The 18,393-nt window shown below is 43.4% G+C and overlaps 2 protein-coding genes across 10 annotated transcripts in view; one reads left to right on the top strand and one right to left on the bottom strand.

Moving 5' to 3' along the window:
- LOC139761667 (prolyl 4-hydroxylase subunit alpha-1-like) overlaps positions 1 to 7,652 on the bottom strand; it is a 60,833-nt gene extending 53,181 nt beyond the window's left edge. Inside the window, exon 1 of the mRNA XM_071685991.1 lies at positions 7,075 to 7,652. Coding sequence (XP_071542092.1) covers positions 7,075 to 7,283 — 209 coding nt within the window. The 5' untranslated portion in view covers positions 7,284 to 7,652. The remainder of the gene's footprint in view (positions 1 to 7,074) is intronic.
- A 4,556-nt stretch (positions 7,653 to 12,208) lies between these two features.
- Positions 12,209 to 18,393, top strand: part of LOC139761666 (uncharacterized) — an 84,321-nt gene continuing 78,136 nt past the window's right edge. The window contains exons 1-2 of one of the 9 annotated variants that reach the window (XM_071685983.1): positions 12,209 to 12,232; positions 14,305 to 14,408. The gene's annotated coding sequence lies outside the window, so the exon portion shown is untranslated. The other 8 variants (XM_071685988.1, XM_071685981.1, XM_071685987.1 and 5 more) reach the window with 8 other exon arrangements.

The raw sequence follows: 18,393 nt of genomic DNA, 5'->3' as shown, positions 1-18,393 counted from the left end.
TACTCCCTTATTACTTTATTATTTCATTTTCTTTAATTTCATTACTACTCCCTTATCACTTTATCATTTCATTTTCTTTAATTTCATGGTGTCCTCCCACATATGACGGTACGTTCTACACTCGCGCTTGCCACTCGCACACACTACAACCGTGTGCGACAGCCGGATATGTGCGATAGCCGGATATATATCAGCGCTTGCCAATCGCACACGCTACATACGTGTGACAGCCGGTTATATATCAGCGCTTGCCACTCGCACACTCTACAACAATGTGCGATAGCCGGATATATATCAGCGCTTGCCACTCGCACACTCTACAACAATGTGCGATAGCCGGATATATATCAGTGCTTGCCACTCGCACACTCTACAACAATGTGCGATAGCCGGATATATATCAGCTCTTGCCACTCGCACACTCTACAACAATGTGCGATAGCCGGGTGTATGTCAAAGTTGAGGTAAAATTGACAGTGTGAGGTCATACCTTCGACGACCCAAGTTAATCCAGTCAAGCTAATGTAAATAAGCGAAGAGAATTTCTTTTGAAAATGTTGAAACACAAACACTGAATGAATATAGAAGGAAAATGTACTTATTTCCATTTTTAGTTTCATGAATATTATATATATATATATATATATATATATATATATATATATATATATATATATATATATATTTTTTTTTTTTTTATTTTGCTTTGTCGCTGTCTCCCGCATTTGCGAGGTAGCGCAAGGAAACAGACGAAAGAAATGGCCCCATACACATGTATATACATACACGTCCACACACGCAAATATACATACCTATACATCTCAATGTACACATATATATATATATATACACACACAGACACATACCTATATACCCATGCACACAATTCACACTGTCTGCCTTTATTCATTCCCATCGCCACCTCGCCACACTTGGAATACCATCCCCCTCCCCCCTCATGTGTGCGAGGTAGCGCTAGGAAAAGACAACAAAGGCCCCATTCGTTCACACTCAGTCTTTGGCTGTCATGCAATAATGCTCGAAACCACAGCTCCCTTTCCACATCCAGGGCCCACACAACTTTCCATGGTTTACCCCAGACGCTTCACATGCCCTGATTCAATCCACTGACAGCACGTCAACCCCGGTATATCACATCGATCCAATTCACTCTATTCCTTGCCCGCCTTTCACCCTCCTGCATGTTCAGGCCCCGATCACTCAAAATCTTTTTCACTCCATCTTTCCACCTCCAATTTGGTCTCCCACTTCTCCTCGTTCCCTCCACCTCCGACACATATATCCTCTTGGTCAATCTTTCCTCACTCATTCTCTCCATGCGCCCAAACCATTTCATTACACCCTCTTCTGCTCTTTCAACCACGCTCTTTTTATTTCCACACATCTCTCTTACCCTTACATTACTTACTCGATCAAACCACCTCACACCACACATTGTCCTCAAACATCTCATTTCCAGCACATCCACCCTCCTGCGCACACCTCTATCCATAGCCCACGCCTCGCAACCATACAACATTGTTGGAACCACTATTCCTTCAAACATACCCATTTTTGCTTTCCGAGATAATGTTCTCGACTTCCACTCATTCTTCAAGGCTCCCAGGATTTTCGCCCCCTCCCCCACCCTATGATCCACTTCCGCTTCCATGGTTCCATCCGCTGCCAGATCCACTCCCAGATATCTAAAACACTTTACTTCCTCCAGCTTTTCTCCATATATATATATATATATATATATATATATATATATATATATATATATATATATATATATATATATATATATTTATTTATTTATTATACTTTGTCGCTGTCTCCCGCGTTTGCGAGGTAGCGCAAGGAAACAGACGAAAGAAATGGCCCAACCCCCCCCCCCCCATACACATGTATATACATACGTCCACACACGCAAATATACATACCTACACAGCTTTCCATGGTTTACCCCAGACGCTTCACATGCCTTGATTCAATCCACTGACAGCACGTCAACCCCGGTATACCACATCGCTCCAATTCACTCTATTCCTTGCCCTCCTTTCACCCTCCTGCATGTTCAGGCCCCGATCACACAAAATCTTTTTCACTCCATCTTTCCACCTCCAATTTGGTCTCCCTCTTCTCCTTGTTCCCTCCACCTCCGACACATATATCCTCTTGGTCAATCTTTCCTCACTCATCCTCTCCATGTGCCCAAACCACTTCAAAACACCCTCTTCTGCTCTCTCAACCACGCTCTTTTTATTTCCACACATCTCTCTTACCCTTACGTTACTCGCTCGATCAAACCACCTCACACCACACATTGTCCTCAAACATCTCATTTCCAGCACATCCATCCTCCTGCGCACAACTCTATCCATAGCCCACGCCTCGCAACCATACAACATTGTTGGAACCACTATTCCTTCAAACATGCCCATTTTTGCTTTCCGAGATAATGTTCTCGAATTCCACACATTTTTCAAGACCCCCAGGATTTTCGCCCCCTCCCCCACCCTATGATCCACTTCCGCTTCCATGGTTCCATCCGCTGCCAGATCCACTCCCAGATATCTAAAACACTTCACTTCCTCCAGTTTTTCTCCATTCAAACTCACCTCCCAATTGACTTGACCCTCAACCCTACTGTACCTAATAACCTTGCTCTTATTCACATTTACTCTTAACTTTCTTCTTCCACACACTTTTCCAAACTCAGTCACCAGCTTCTGCAGTTTCTCACATGAATCAGCCACCAGCGCTGTATCATCAGCGAACAACAACTGACTCACTTCCCAAGCTCTCTCATCCCCAACAGACTTCATACTTGCCCCTCTTTCCAAAACTCTTGCATTTACCTCCCTAACAACCCCATCCATAAATAAATTAAACAACCATGGAGACATCACACACCCCTGCCGCAAACCTACATTCACTGAGAACCAATCACTTTCCTCTCTTCCTACACGTACACATGCCTTACATCCTCGATAAAAACTTTTCACTGCTTCTAACAACTTTCCTCCCACACCATATATTCTTGATACCTTCCACAGAGCATCTCTTTCAACTCTATCATATGCCTTCTCCAGATCCATAAATGCTACATACAAATCCATTTGCTTTTCTAAGTATTTCTCACATACATTCTTCAAAGCAAACACCTGATCCACACATCCTCTACCACTTCTGAAACCACACTGCTCTTCCCCAATCTGATACTCTGTATATATATATATATATATATATATATATATATATATATATATATATATATATATATATATGTGTGTGTGTGTGTGTGTGTGTGTGTGTGTGTGTGTGTGTGTGTGCCGTTCTTCGTCTGTGTCCTGGCGCTACGTCGCTGACGCGGAAAACGGCGATCAAGTATACGGAAATGGGGGGGATGTGCGCCCCCCGACCGTTGCTGACGTCAGCCACGTCAGCGAGTTCAACAACTCGCTGACTCACGTCGCCCCCCTCCCCCCTCCGGTCATGGGTAATTTCCATAATAACGTTGTCGACCGTTAAAGTGGCGTGCTGCCAGGCCCGCCTCTGTACACACACACACACAACACACACACACACACACACACACACACACACATCCGTCGTCATCATCCGTCAGCACAAGCGAAGGTTGGGTTTTAGGTTCTTTCATCCAGTCTTATCACCCAGCCGCTTCGAGGTGTCATCCACCCGGTACCTTTAGTGTTAGGTTTGACATCCACCATGTCTCTCGGACTATCATCCACCATGTCCACATCCACCATGTCTCTCCGACTGTCGTCCACCGTGTCTATCCGACTGTCATCCACCATATCCACATCCACCATGTCCTGGCATCGCACCCATCGTGCTCAAAGGTCGTGCTTAAGGGTCTTACCGTCGTGCTCAAGGGTCGTACCGTCGTGCTCAAGGGTCGTACCGTCGTGCTAAAGGGTCTTACCGCCGTGCTCAAGGGTCGTATCGTCGTGCTCAAGGGTCGTACCGTCGTGCTCAAGGGTCGTACCGTCGTGCTCAAGGGTCGTACCGTCGTGCTCGAGGGTCGTATCGTCGTGCTTAAGGTGTCGTACGGTCGTGCTTAAGGTTGTCGTACCGTCGTGCTCAAGGGTCGTACCGTCGTGCTTAAGGCTGTCGTACCGTCGTGCTCAAGGGTCGTACCGTCGTGCTCAAGGGTCGTACCGTCGTGCTCAAGGGTCGTATCGTCGTGCTTAAGGTGTCGTACCGTCGTGCTTAAGGTTGTCGTACCATCGTGCTCAAGGGTCGTACCGTCGTGCTTAAGGCTGTCGTACCGTCGTGCTCAAGGGTCGTACCGTCGTGCTCAAGGGTTGCACCGTCGTGCTCAAGGGTCGTACCGTTGTGCTCAAGGGTCGTACCGTCGTGCTCAAGGGTCGTACCGTCGTGCTCAAGGGTCGTACCGTCGTGCTTAAGTTTGTCGTACCGGCGTGCTTAAGGGTCGTACCGTCGTGCTTAAGTTTGTCGTACCGTCGTGCTCAAGGGTCGTACCGTCGTGCTTAAGTTTGTCGTACCGTCGTGCTTAAGGGTCGTACCGTCGTGCTCAAGGGTCGTATCGTCGCGCTCAAGGGTCGTACCGTCGTGCTCAAGGGTCGCACTGTCGTGCTCACGGGCCGTACCGTCGCGCTCAAGGGTCGTACCGTCGTGCTCACGGGCCGTACCGTCGTGCTCAAGGGTCCTACCGTCGTGCTCAAGGGTCGTACCGTCGTGCTCAAGGATCGTAACGTCGTGCTCACGGGCCGTACCGTCGAGCTCAAGGGTCGTACCGTCGTGCTCAAGGGTCGTACCGTCGTGCTCAAGGGTCGCACCGTCGTGCTCACGGGCCGTACCGTCGCGCTCAAGGGTCGTACCGTCGTGCTCACGGGCCGTACCGTCGTGCTCAAGGGTCGTACCGTCGTGCTCAAGGGTGTCGAACCGTCGTGCTCAAGGATCGTAACGTCATGCTCAAGGGCCGTACCGTCGTGCTCACGGGCCGTACCGTCGTGCTCAAGGGTCGTACCGTCGTGTTCAAGGGTCGTAACGTCGTGCTCAAGGTGTCGTACCGTCGTGCTCAAGGTGTCGTACCGTCGTGCTCAAGGGTCGTACCGTCGTGCTCAAGGGTCGTACCGTCGTGCTCAAGGCTCGTACCGTCGTGCTCAAGGTGTCAAACCGTCGTGCTCAAGGATCGTAACGTCATGCCTAAGGTTGTCGTACCGTCGTGCTCAAGGGTCGTACCGTCGTGCTCAAGGGTGTCGTATCGTCGTGCTCAAGGGTCGTACCGTCGTGCTCAAGGGTCGTACCGTCGTGCTCAAGGGTGTCGTATCGTCGTGCTCAAGGGTCGTAACGTCGTGCTCAAGGGTCGTACCGTCGTGCTCAAGGGTCGTACCGTCGTGCTCAAGGTTGTCGTACTGTCGTGCTTAAGGGTCGTACCGTCGTGCTCAAGGGTCGTAACGTCGTGTTTAAGGGTCGTGCCGTCGTGCTCAAGGGTCATATGTCGTGCTCAAGGATCGTAACGTCGTGCTTAAGGGTCGTGCCGTCGTGCTCAAGGGTCATACTGTCGTGCTCAAGGATCGTAACGTCATGCCTAAGGTTGTCGTACCGTCGTGCTCAGGGGTCGTACCGTCGTGCTCAAGGGTCGTAACGTCGTGCTCAAGGGTTGTATCGTCGTGCTGAAGGGTCGTACCGTCGTGCTCAAGGGTGTTGTACCGTCGTGCTCAAGGGTCGTACCGTCGTGCTCAAGGGTCGTACCGTCGTACTCAAGGGTCATATCGTCGTGCTCAAGTATCGTACCGTCGTGCTCAAGGATCGTATCATCGTGCTCAAGGGTCGCATCGTCGTGCTCAAGTGTCGTACCGTCGTGCTCAAGGGTGTCGTACCGTCGTGTTCTCCACCTTTCCCCTACTGTACAACAGTTGTGGTTCGTATTCTTTCGTCTGACAACCATGTTCCCTCTGTAGGATTCGAACCCGGGACAATCACTGCACCGCATGGGTTTGTGTGCGTGTGTGTGTATTTTTCATATCGATTCATTCATTCATTCTTACTTCTGGAGGAGAATTATCCTCATTGCTTGACTAGTCTAATAAAAATCGTCGAAGATATGGCCACATTTTGTGAACTTTTGCCCCAACGTTGCAATATATCGTCTATCGCCTTTGCCATACATACGACGCATAGGAAAATTTACGGTTCACTTTTTATCCTGGGCGGTAGGGGGATGCATTTGCGTATATCATTCATTATCTATAATGTGGTATCATTCATTATCTATAATGTCGTATCATTCATTATCTATAATGTCGTATCATTCATTCTATTTAAACAAATTTAGGTCGCCAGTAGATTGATATAAAAAAGAGGCGCTCTTTGTACTCCATTTTCGCTGGTATTGAGACATTCTACTATTAGATTATAATTGGATTGTTTCCTTTTGAAATTTAGAAAGAGTGACAGAGGAAAGACTCTAAATAATGATCATGATTTTGATGGTAGTGGTAATAAAATGCTGCGCTTTCATTGTACGTTCTTCTTGAACCTGTGTACGATGGCGCAGAAGAGGATACAGAGTGTACGATGGCGCAGAAGAGGATGCAGAGTGTACGATGGACGTCCATCGCAATCAAAACGCTGGCTGGCGTTTTAAAACTTGGGTAGCCAGAGATGTGGGGGTTGTGTGGTGCCATCTGTGTTAGAAAGGAGGAGTTTGGAGCTATACGGTGCTGTGTCAATAGAGTGAGCTGTGGTGGTGCTGTGTCAGTAGAGAAAGAGTGAGCTGTGGTGGTGCTGTGTCAGTAGAGAAAGAGTGAACTGTGGTGGAGCTGTGTCCATAGAGAAAGAGTGAGCTGTGGTGGTGCTGTGTCAATAGAGAAAGAGTGAGCTGTGGTGGTGCTGTGTCAGTAGAGAAAGAGTGAGCTGTGGTGGTGCTGTGTCAATAGAGAAAGAGTGAGCTGTGGAGGTGCTCTAAGGCTTGGTTAAATGTGTGTGTAAGTGTTGTATCGTGCAATGCATATTGTGGTGGGGGGCTACATGGTATGAGGACTATGGAGGAAGGGATGGGTTGGAGGACCTTACCTCTTAATAGTCTCCAGTCTGGACTCTTCCTTCCTCACGTAGTCCTTGAGAGCGAAGATGACGGCGTGCTCAGCCTCCACCAGCTGAGCTACGGTGGCCACGGACGTGTGCACGTCCCCGAGACCCCACGTCATCTCTGTCATCACCACCATCGCCACCACGAAGGCCAACCGACCTCCTCCTCCTCCTCGACCTCCTCCTCGACCCATCCTGTCGAACGAAGTGATCGCTAGGTGTTTTGGGGGCTTCAAGTTCGCCCATAAATACCTGTGGGCCCGACTTGGGTCCAGCTGAGAGCTTTGCCGTCGCCTCGGAGCAAAGCAAGAGCGAGTGAGAGCCACGGGGGAGGGAAGTCCCTTCCCAAGTAGTGGTGTTGGAGCGGTGGTTGGGGGACGACTGGCTGGTGGCAGCGAGGGGCCGGGCCGGGATCATCCCGGTACGTCAAGCTAGGCTAACTTGCCCCTTCTCCGGTTAAGCCAGCAGCGCTGCGGTGCTTACGCTAACCACAACACGCCAGCAGAGGCAGGTCTCAACATTACTGAAGTTACAGTTGTACATTTTTTACACTTCTCTAGTCACTTTTTTCCCGTTAAAAGCACCAAGGATAGATTCTTTCAGGACCCTTAAACGCGATGATGCGAACCGATTTCTTAAAAAAGAACTTAGCCAGTTCCGTTTAAAAAATGTATACCTCAAGTGTGATATACTATTTCATCCAAATGGGATATGCAATAATGCAGAACTCGTTTCATTCAAAATTAAATTTTTTGATTTTTACTATCTAGCGAACAGACAGGCCTGACATAACAAATAAGGTCACAAAGGGATGGGCTGTAAGGTCAGGCCAAGACTATTCTTACGTTTCATTTCTTTTATTTTTCCTGAGGAATTGGAAATAATCCAGTTAACTTTAGTTAGCCATGGAAATTGTGCTTCCCACTCATGAGACGCAGGTACCAGCGCCTGCACTCGGTAGCCACAGAAAACGTGACCACCTAAGCAAAGAAGCGACAGATCCATTGACTTTTACAAACTCATTTGAATTGCTCGTAGTCAATAGAAATGAAAGAAATACCTTGTTCGTGTTATAACTAGCAAATGAATATAGTAATGATATCTTTGTGATCTTTGTCTATATCTGGGATGATGTCGTTAATGAAAACGAGATGGACGCAGCTTGGAAAAAGCTTCAGTAAAACTTTCAAAGCAGTGGAGGGAACAACATTTGTGCAAATGCGTAGTAAGCGGTATTTTATTCAAATACGATGCCGATGTGGTGGGCAGTGACATGAAGAGGCGCTTGTTGTCTTAGAAAGTAGCGCACATAGAAAACTCAAAGACCAATAACCAACATGATGATGAATTATGTAACTTTTTGCGTAGAAGAACTTATAGAGACTTATACGTCAAAGTAAACATCAGTATAGAGCGAGTACTGCTGAAAATAGCAAAACAAACTCTAAGGAGTTTTATAGTTATGTTGGAGGTAATCAGTCATTACCCAATCAATTTGTGCGTTATTAAGGAAAACTGTGGCTTTGTTTTACACATCGAAGCCATAGCAAATATTTTAAATGATTTTGTGTATTAATATTTAAATCTGAAGACAACTCATGTCCCGAATCCATTTACATTACGGAGAAAGGAGGCTTTTTTTGTAACATATTGACATAAAAGATAAAGATATACTATAAAAGATAAAAATGTACTATAAAAGATAAAGATATAAAGTTAATAAGACCATAGATGCTGAAGTGAGTTACAAGGTGGGTAAGGGGACGAAGGTTCTAAGGAATGTGTGGAGAGATTGGTGGAAGACAAAGGTGGGCATACTTGAAGGCACTGTGGGCCCAGCGATGGATGGTGTATGGATGCGAGGCATGGGCTCTGGGTGGGTGAGAATGTACGGGAGAAGGTGAATGTGTTAGGAATCAAATGTTTTGAGCACAATGTGTCTTGTGAGTTGGGTTGGGCGGGTGAGAAGTATTGGGGGTGAGAGAGAGAGAGAGAGAGAGAGAGAGAGAGAGAGAGAGAGAGAGAGAGAGAGAGAGAGAGAGAGAGAGAGGCTGAAATGGTTCGAGAAGGTTTGCTGAAATGGCTCGAACCACATATGGAGTGAGCGATTGAGGAGAGATTGAGGAAGGAGTACGTGTGTCAGATGCTGATGGGACAAGGAGAAGCGGCAGACCTAACTGGAGATGGAAAGGATGGAGTGGAAAAAAAAAGGTTTTGAATGCTCGGGGTGGGCTGAACATGCAGGAGAGTGTAAGGCGTGCACGGGACGGAGTGAATTGGAATGATGTGGTATACTAGGGGCGACGTGCTGTCGGTGGACTAAAACATGGCAGGAAGAACCACGGAAATGTCTTTGGAGACTGGTTGTGGCTAGAGGTCTGTTGTCTTGGCACATCACACATGATAGCTAGAGAATGGATGAAAAACAAAAAATCAAGGCTCATTTCAAGTTTGATCTTGGTGCTAATGCGAAAAACGAAGAACATGTGGAAAAAATAACTAATTTTTTATGCATTAATTATAATTAACTTAAAGAATATAGATGGTATAAGAACGCTTCAAGGTTTCAAGTCTTAACTATTATCATCCTTGGAGGTCTACTGGCTGGCAGGATATGTCAATCTTTACGACAGTGTAAGACATTTGAATCATTACCATACACGCGCCACAGGCAAAATCTGCGCTTCGTGCGGTAGCAGGGAGCATATGTCACCTTAACACAGGACCAAATCATACACGAGATGCAGCTCTCATACTGAAGACAATGAACACTTCTTAAATGCCCTTGCAGTCATCTCGCACAAACGAACGCACAGCATCACCATACCTCGTATAACCTATGGTTCCCGCCCGCCCAGTGGACGTGGCCAGTGTCCGTGGCGCTGCAGGACCTGCGCAGAATGAATTTCTGGGAGTGAAAAGTTACCAGTAAGTATGCGCAACATTACTGCTAAAATGGCTTTAGGGAATCATGGTATTGTACTAGATAAAGGAAGCTGCTCAATGCAGTATTAGATTTCCCTAAAAAAGAAAAAAAAAATGTAAAAGCTTCAATTAAAAAAAAGAACTAGTATGGTATATTAGAATACTCATGAGCCGGCATGGGTTCGAATTTTGGTCACGACGGTTCGTTCTCAGCCCACCCAGCTGTTCATCCTCCCCTAGTGGCTGGTCAATAAACTAGAAACCTGCTAAGGCTAGCATATATATATATATATATATATATATATATATATATATATATATATATATATATATATATATATATATATATATATTCCTATGAGTCCACCGAGAAAATGAAACACGATAAGTTCCCAAGTGCACTTTCGTGTAATAATCACATCATCAGGGGAGACACAAGAGAGAAATATAACAGTCAGTTGATATACAACGAAGAGACGTAGCTAAGACGCCATTTGGTAAACATGTGATTGTCCAAGACGTGTTTACCAAATGGCGTCGTAGCTACGTCTCTTCGTTGTATACCAGCTCACTTATAATTCTTTCTTGCATCTCCCCTGATGATGTGATTATTACACGAAAGTGCACTTGGGAACTTATCGTGTTTCATTTTCCCCATAGACTCATAGGAATACACTTGATCACGCGCAAAATTGTGATCCTTTCCCGTATATATATATATATATATATATATATATATATATATATATATATATATATATATATATATAGGTGGAGATAAACAAATAGATATATAGATAGATTGATAGATAGATAGATAGAGAGAGAGAGAGAGAGAGAGAGAGAGAGAGAGAGAGAGAGAGAGAGAGAGAGAGAGAGAGAGAGAGAGAGAGAGAGAGAGAGAGAGAGAGAGAGAGAGAGAGAGTTAATGACATGGCCTTGATTAGGGCATTCATAACAACTCGTGCCATCTCAACTATTGTAAAAAATAAAAGAAAAAGAAAAAGAGGAAGATGTAGTCAATGGTAGATAGTGTGTGTGTGTGTGTTGCGTGTGTGTGTGTGTGTGTGTGTGTGTCATTGGTGATACAGGGCGGCCCATATGTAATGTAGTGTTATAAACTCTTAGGTGGATGTGTATAAATTGTGATAAATTGCTTTATCCCGAATAAATTCATTTCACGACAGATACACACCAGAGAAATGTATCTTGAGAAAATGTAATACTACAGTGATACATTTAAAAAAATCGCCAAGAAATGGCACAACTATTTTTCTCGTATCTTATCGGTCAACCATAAGAAAAATTATAGTCATAATATCTGAATTTTGAACACTATCTACATCTCCATAAGAATATCATACGCCGATCCTGTAATTCATCTCTTTAGAATCTACTATTATACCGTTCTCAAACCTTAATTACTCCATTATAATCATTATGGAATCACTGTAATTTGAATCTAGTCCAACTGCATTATTAGAACAATGTCATCCATTGGCTTGAATGTGTAATGAAGAAGTCATTAAAATAAATGCACGGGATTGTATTTCACGTGCCATTGCGCCGGAAGACGAATGTATTTTTCGCCAAAATAAACTCTCACTCACTCATCTCTCATATCTATAAGTATGCCCGACTTAGTAAGTGATGAAGCCGTGAATACTGACAGTATATAAAAGTTTGAAAAGCTCTCTGATTGCGGGGAAAGTTTAAAATATGGAGTCGCACAGAAGAACTCCCATCCCGTGTGACAAATTAGCCGCTAGTCCTAAGTGGACTAAATTAACATATTAATTTTTGGTGGAATTATTATTAACTTATAGATTAATGCCATGATTATAGATTTTTCTACTATCATACAAATGCCATAAGTCAATGAATCTGGGTTATATTCATCTTTAGAAAACAGAGACGGAATTTATGTACATTTAATGTGGGAAAGTGGTGAAGTTCGTTATCGCTGTATTGATATTGAACTTTTAGAGCAGATACGAATATCATACTTGAAAGATGTTTTCAATTTTTCATTGGCTTAAATAAAATAAAAAAAATTTGGGTAATGCTGCAAATTCTTATCATTTTGGCAAAGTCTTATGCAATCGAACAATAACAACTTGAGATCGTAATCGGACAAGCGCTGTTTACAAGCATCCAATATGGCGTCTCGTCACCAGATCCGAGTCATGTAATAGTGAAAGGACCGCTAACAACAGCTGTTAGTTTTACGCAAATTCCCACACATTATTTTGCATGTAAACATTAATTAAATATTATGATATATTTTTTGTTCTATTCTCGTATCTGAAACTGGTATAAGAGACTTGTTGCTGATCCTAAACGCACCATTAGCATTAGAATTTAGAACCTCCATTACGGAATGCGTATGTTAGCATTGTTGTCCGTCCCAAGGTAGGACCTACTGATGGATAGCGTTACTTTTGCCTCGAAATTCACGCTCATCACTCATGATCAAATAATTTTTCAAAAAATATATACTATAATTTGATTTGATACGCCAGAACAAGGGAATGTGATGGACGGTGAGGTTAATGGTTACGTCTGGCGTTAATGGTTGTCTCTCTTTTACCCCCATTACCCCCAACTGCCTGGTTATTACCAGGTTCATCTGATCTCATCCCGCCTTTTTTTTTTTTTTTTGGTGTGATCATTGCCGTTGCTTCCCTTGCTTCGCCGTCTTTGCACATCCATATCATTTATACTCTTAAGAAGATCTCTTCACGTGTAGACAGAGATGTGTTGATCTTAAGCCATTCGTTTAAATTTTAAATGTATTGATCCTTTATTATCTTTAAGTTTGCCCCAGGTTGTTTACGTCGTTATTTTCTCAAGTTTAAGGCAGCTATTAGGGACGAGCATGAGGTGGATATATTTAAATTTCCACGTCTAGCTTTACTATGTCTTATTAAAGTATTGTGGTGTTGTGATTACAATACCTATATAGAATTTTGTCGTTATTTCTCTATGTCGGCAGTCCAGGTTTATAATGATCTTGTGTAGTCTAGATAATCCCTTTACTATCTTTGGATTCCAGATTGATAGTACTCCTTGTATGAATACATTTTTTTTTCTACTTTTGCATTGCTGTATATACAAAGTATTTTATTGTAGTCTGTCAGCTTGTTATTATGTAGTGATTTTTGTTTTCTATTTAGTTTATTAAGCATACTGACTATCTCAGAACATTGAGACATTGTGGTATTTAAGATTACAGACAGTTGTGAAGTGGTATTCGTCTTCACACCTTTGTATTTTTTACATTCTGGTCATACATATTGTCGAAACCTAACCTGATGCTCCGACCGCCTTCACCCGAGCCATGATGACACTTTGCAGTGCCTCTGGACTGCTATCTGTGGAAGGTATTAAAATGATACTCATGGAAACAGATATAATGCCTGATCTAAGAAAAGATTTTCTGCTTTAGATGGTAGATTTTATGTCAAGTTGTGTATCTGAGGAGTATGGGGGCTAGATTACAGGGAGAGTGCTTGGGTTTTCAGATTCTGAGGCACAGGGGGTTGTAATCGAAATGAAAAAATCTTGATATGATCTCACGCTTCTTCAGGAAATCAAAGATTTGAGACACATTAGTGGTTGGTTAATTCCTGAAAAGTTTACTGTTTCATCTACGCTAGTTGGATTACAAATAGTATATACTGGAAAGCATATGATATCTATCTTTAAAACTTGGTATTTTCTTCAGTTTGCTGGAGGCATGCTGTAGTACATGAATTATTTTTTCCCCTCAACTTTTTTATCGTAAATCCTTCAAAAAACTGTTCAGTCTTCTCTGGCATTTTGTACCGGACAGCAAAGATATTATTTGATGATCATCTTGCATGATGAAGAAAGAAATGAAGTAAGCTTAGGATCAGCTGTAGGACCTTTGCCAGATCATCTTATATGGTAAAACCCACAGTGAGAATGGAAAGGATTCCACGATTCTGTGGAACCTTTTCATCCCCTCTCCCCCTCCCTTCTAGATTCCTTCTTAGTTACATCTTGAAATTGTAATCTGAATTTATCCATTTGTCTGTACTGTTTGTAACGTGGCTTCTCTAACACTTGAAAATAATACTTTTCCATTATTATGATTCTTTTTTTTTCCATCTCTTGTGGCATGCTATCAATTGGTGCGAGGTACATGTTCTGTATTGTGCTTTTTAGGCTTACCATTGCTATAATCTTGGACTGTCTGGGTAATACTAATACTTTTATCTGCTTATTTGTCTGTTAGTGGTAGAGTAACATGCTTGTGCTTTCCAGCATCCTATGGGGAAATGTTGACCAAAAGATAGGAGGAACACAGTCAACCATACCATGATGTGCATACTTGAGGACCTCTGGACGCACTGTCAATGAGAGTACTGGTGAGTGGGGTGTGATGATATGTTTTTTGTTGACTTCATTGTATTCATTTCTTTGATTGGTTAGTTAGGTAGGTGAATTGAGCAGGTTATATGTAGTGTGTGCACCCGAGTTTCAGTACCCCACACACAAATACGGCTTTCTTTTTGTCTTTTGTCTTCTCTGGTACTAATGTAGGTGAGTTTATGGGATCATGTGAATTTTGTGATCCTGTGCATGTAGAAGCAATTTTGATAGAAAATATCAGAACTATGTTTCTTGTGAAAATCTAATTTGTTTCAGTACATACACTAACATATTGCTAACTTACGCTGAGTGATGTGGCTGTTTATACAGCAACTTTAGGTTCACTTACTGTACCATTTCCTAGTATATGAATTATTTAACTACATTACTGCTTCCTGTTAAATTTCAAGTGAACCACACTTGATGAATGCTTGGTGAAGTTGTCAGAGGTCGTCTACACCCATTGCCGAGGTTGGGTCTAAGCTGTTGGGATGGGTTGTTGATCGACTAAGCTGTTAGAAGCTGCAGCCCATAATCCTATATAATCCCTGCAGCTTGGATGGTATGGTAAACTTTGTAGGTACTTGTCCTGGGCACTCTTAAACTTCTCTACTGTGCATCCCACAGTGTTTCTGGTAATTGCAGGCAAAGTTTTGAAGAGTCTTGGGCCGTAAATGTTTAAGGTGTTCTCTCTTCCAATGGTTTTTATTTGGTTTTCGGTCCTGATTTCAGTTGTCTTTTTATGATTTCTTCACTGAACTTGGATATTTTTGGTTTGATACTTTAGATCCAGCTACTTTTGCAACAAGTTTTTTTAGTCTTGTATGTTACAGGTGCCATGGTATTTTTCCTCAAGTGAAATATAAGGTGTTATTATTTATTAACATATGTACAATATCGTGATATGGTTGAATTCTTCTTTATTTTGTTTGTGAAAATATTTTGCTGAACACCAGCACCCACTTGACTTGTACATAGTCACATGAAAATCACTTGTGAGGTAGCACAAGGAAACAGACGAAAGAGTGGCCCAACCCACCCACATACACATGTATATACATAAATGCTGACACACCCACATATACATACCTAACATATACATACCTATACATTTCAACATGCACATACATATACATATATACACATGTACAAACTCATACTTGCTGTCCCCATCCATACCTGTCGCCTCCCCGCCACACATGAAACAGCATGTATGTTTTTTTATTTTTTATTTTGCTTTGTCGCTGTCTCCCGCGTTTGCAAGGTAGCGCAAGGAAACAGACGAAAGAAATGGCCCAGCCCACCCCCATACACATGTATATACATACACGTCCACACATGCAAATATACATACCTATACATCTCAATGTACACATATATATACACACACAGACACATACATATATACCCATGCACACAATTCACACTGTCTGCCTTTATTCATTCCCATCGCCACCTCGCCACACATGGAATACCATCCCCCTCCCCCCTCATGTGTGCGAGGTAGTGCTAGGAAAAGACAACAAAGGCCCCATTCGTCCACACTCAGTCTCTAGATGTCATGCAATAATGCCCGAAACCACAGCTCCCTTTCCACATCCAGGCCCCACACAACTTTCCATGGTTTACCCCAGACGCTTCACATGCCCTTCAATCCACTGACAGCACGTCAACCCCGGTATACCACATCGATCCAATTCACTCTATTCCTTGCCTGCCTTTCACCCTCCTGCATGTTCAGGCCCCGATCACTCAAAATCTTTTTTCACTCCATCTTTCCGCCTCCAATTTGGTCTCCCACTTCTCCTCATTCCCTCCACCTCAGATACATATATCCTCTTGGTCAATCTTTCCTCACTCATTCTCTCCATGTGCCCAAACCATTTCAAAACACCCTCTTCTGCTCTCTCAACCACGCTCTTTTTATTTCCACACATCTCTCTTACCCTTACATTACTTACTCGATCAAACCACCTCACACCACACATTGTCCTCAAACATCTCATTTCCAGCACATCCACCCTCCTGCACACAACTCTATCCATAGCCCACGCCTCGCAACCGTACAACATTGTTGGAACCACTATTCCTTCAAACATACCCATTTTTGCTTTCGGAGATAATGTTCTCGTCTTCCACACATTCTTCAAGGCTCCCAGGATTTTCGCCCCCTCCCCCACACTAAGATTCACTTCCGCTTCCATGGTTCCATCCGCTGCCAGATCCACTCCCAGATATCTAAAACACTTTACTTCCTCCAGTTTTTCTCCATTCAAACTTACCTCACAATTGACTTGACCCTCAACCCTACTGTACCTAATAACCTTGCTCTTATTCACATTTACTCTTAACTTTCTTCTTTCACACACTTTACCAAACTCAGTCACCAGCTTCTGCAGTTTCTCACATGAATCAGCCACCAGCGCTGTATCATCAGCGAACAACAACTGACTCACTTCCCAAGCTCTCTCATCCCCAACAGACTTCATACTTGCCCCTCTTTCCAAAACTCTTGCATTCACCTCCCTAACAACCCCATCCATAAACAAATTAAACAACCATGGAGACATAACACACCCCTGCCGCAAACCTACATTCAGTGAGAACCAATCACTTTCTTCTCTTCCTACACGTACACATGCCTTACATCCTCGATAAAAACTTTTCACTGCTTCTAACAACTTGCCTCCCACACCATATATTCTTGATACCTTCCACAGAGCATCTCTATCAACTCTATCATATGCCTTCTCCAGATCCATAAATGCTACATACAAATCCATTTGCTTTTCTAAGTATTTCTCACATACATTCTTCAAAGCAAACACCTGATCCACACATCCTCTACCACTTCTGAAACCACACTGCTCTTCCCCAATCTGATGCTCTGTACATGCCTTCACCCTCTCAATCAATACCCTCCCATATGATTTACCAGGAATGCTCAACAAACTTATACCTCTGTAATTTGAGCACTCACTCTTATCCCCTTTGCCTTTGTACAATGGCACTATGCACGCATATATGTATATATACATATTTTCAACAGCAGACTGCATACTTACCCTTGATGAGATGGCTTGGGAAGTGAGTCAGTTGTTTGCTGATGATACAGCACTGGTAGATAATTTGGGTGAGAAACTGCAGAATCTGGTGACTAGATGTGGATAAGAGCAAGATTATTAGATTCAGTAGGGTTGAGGGACAAGTCACTTGGGAGGTAAGTTTGAATGGAGAAAAACTGGAGGAAGTAAAGTGTTTTAGATATTTGGGAGTGGATTTGGCTGTGGATGGAATCATGGAAGCAGAAGTGAGTCACAGGGTGGGGAAGGGGGCGAAGGTTCTGGGAGCATTGAAGAATGATTGGAAGACGAGAATATTATTTCGGAGAGCAAAGATGGGTATGTTTGAAGGAATAGTGGTTCCAACCATGTTATTTGGTTGCAAGGTGTGGGCTGTAGATGGGGTTGTGCGGAGGAGGGTGGATGTGTTGGAAATGAAATGTTTGAGGACAATATGTGGTGTGAGATGGTTTGATCAAGTAAGTAATGAAAGGGTAACAGAGATGTGGGGTAATAAAGATAGTGTGGTTTAGAGAGCAGAAGAGGGTGTATTGAAATGGTTTGGTCACATGGAGAGAATGAGTGAGGAAAGATTGACAAAGGGGATATATGTGTCAGAGGTGGAGGGAATGAGGAAAAGTGGTAGACCAAATTGGAGGTGGAAGGATGGAGTGAAAAAGATTTTGAGCGATCGGGGCCTGAACGTACAGGAGGGTGAAAGGCGTGCAAGGAATAGAGTGAATTGGAACGATGTGGTATACTGGGGTCGACGTGCTGTCATTGGATTGATCCAGGGCATGTGAAGCATCTGGGGTAAACCATGGAAAGTTTTTTGCATTACACATGACAGCTAGAGACTGTGAACAAATGTGGCCTTTGTTGTCTTATCCTAGTGCTACCTCACATGGGGGGAGGGGGA

The sequence above is a fragment of the Panulirus ornatus genome, chromosome 41 (genome assembly GCF_036320965.1).
Source record: "Panulirus ornatus isolate Po-2019 chromosome 41, ASM3632096v1, whole genome shotgun sequence".
Lineage (NCBI taxonomy): Eukaryota > Metazoa > Arthropoda > Malacostraca > Decapoda > Palinuridae > Panulirus > Panulirus ornatus.
This window is presented reverse-complemented; position numbering and strand designations above follow the sequence as displayed.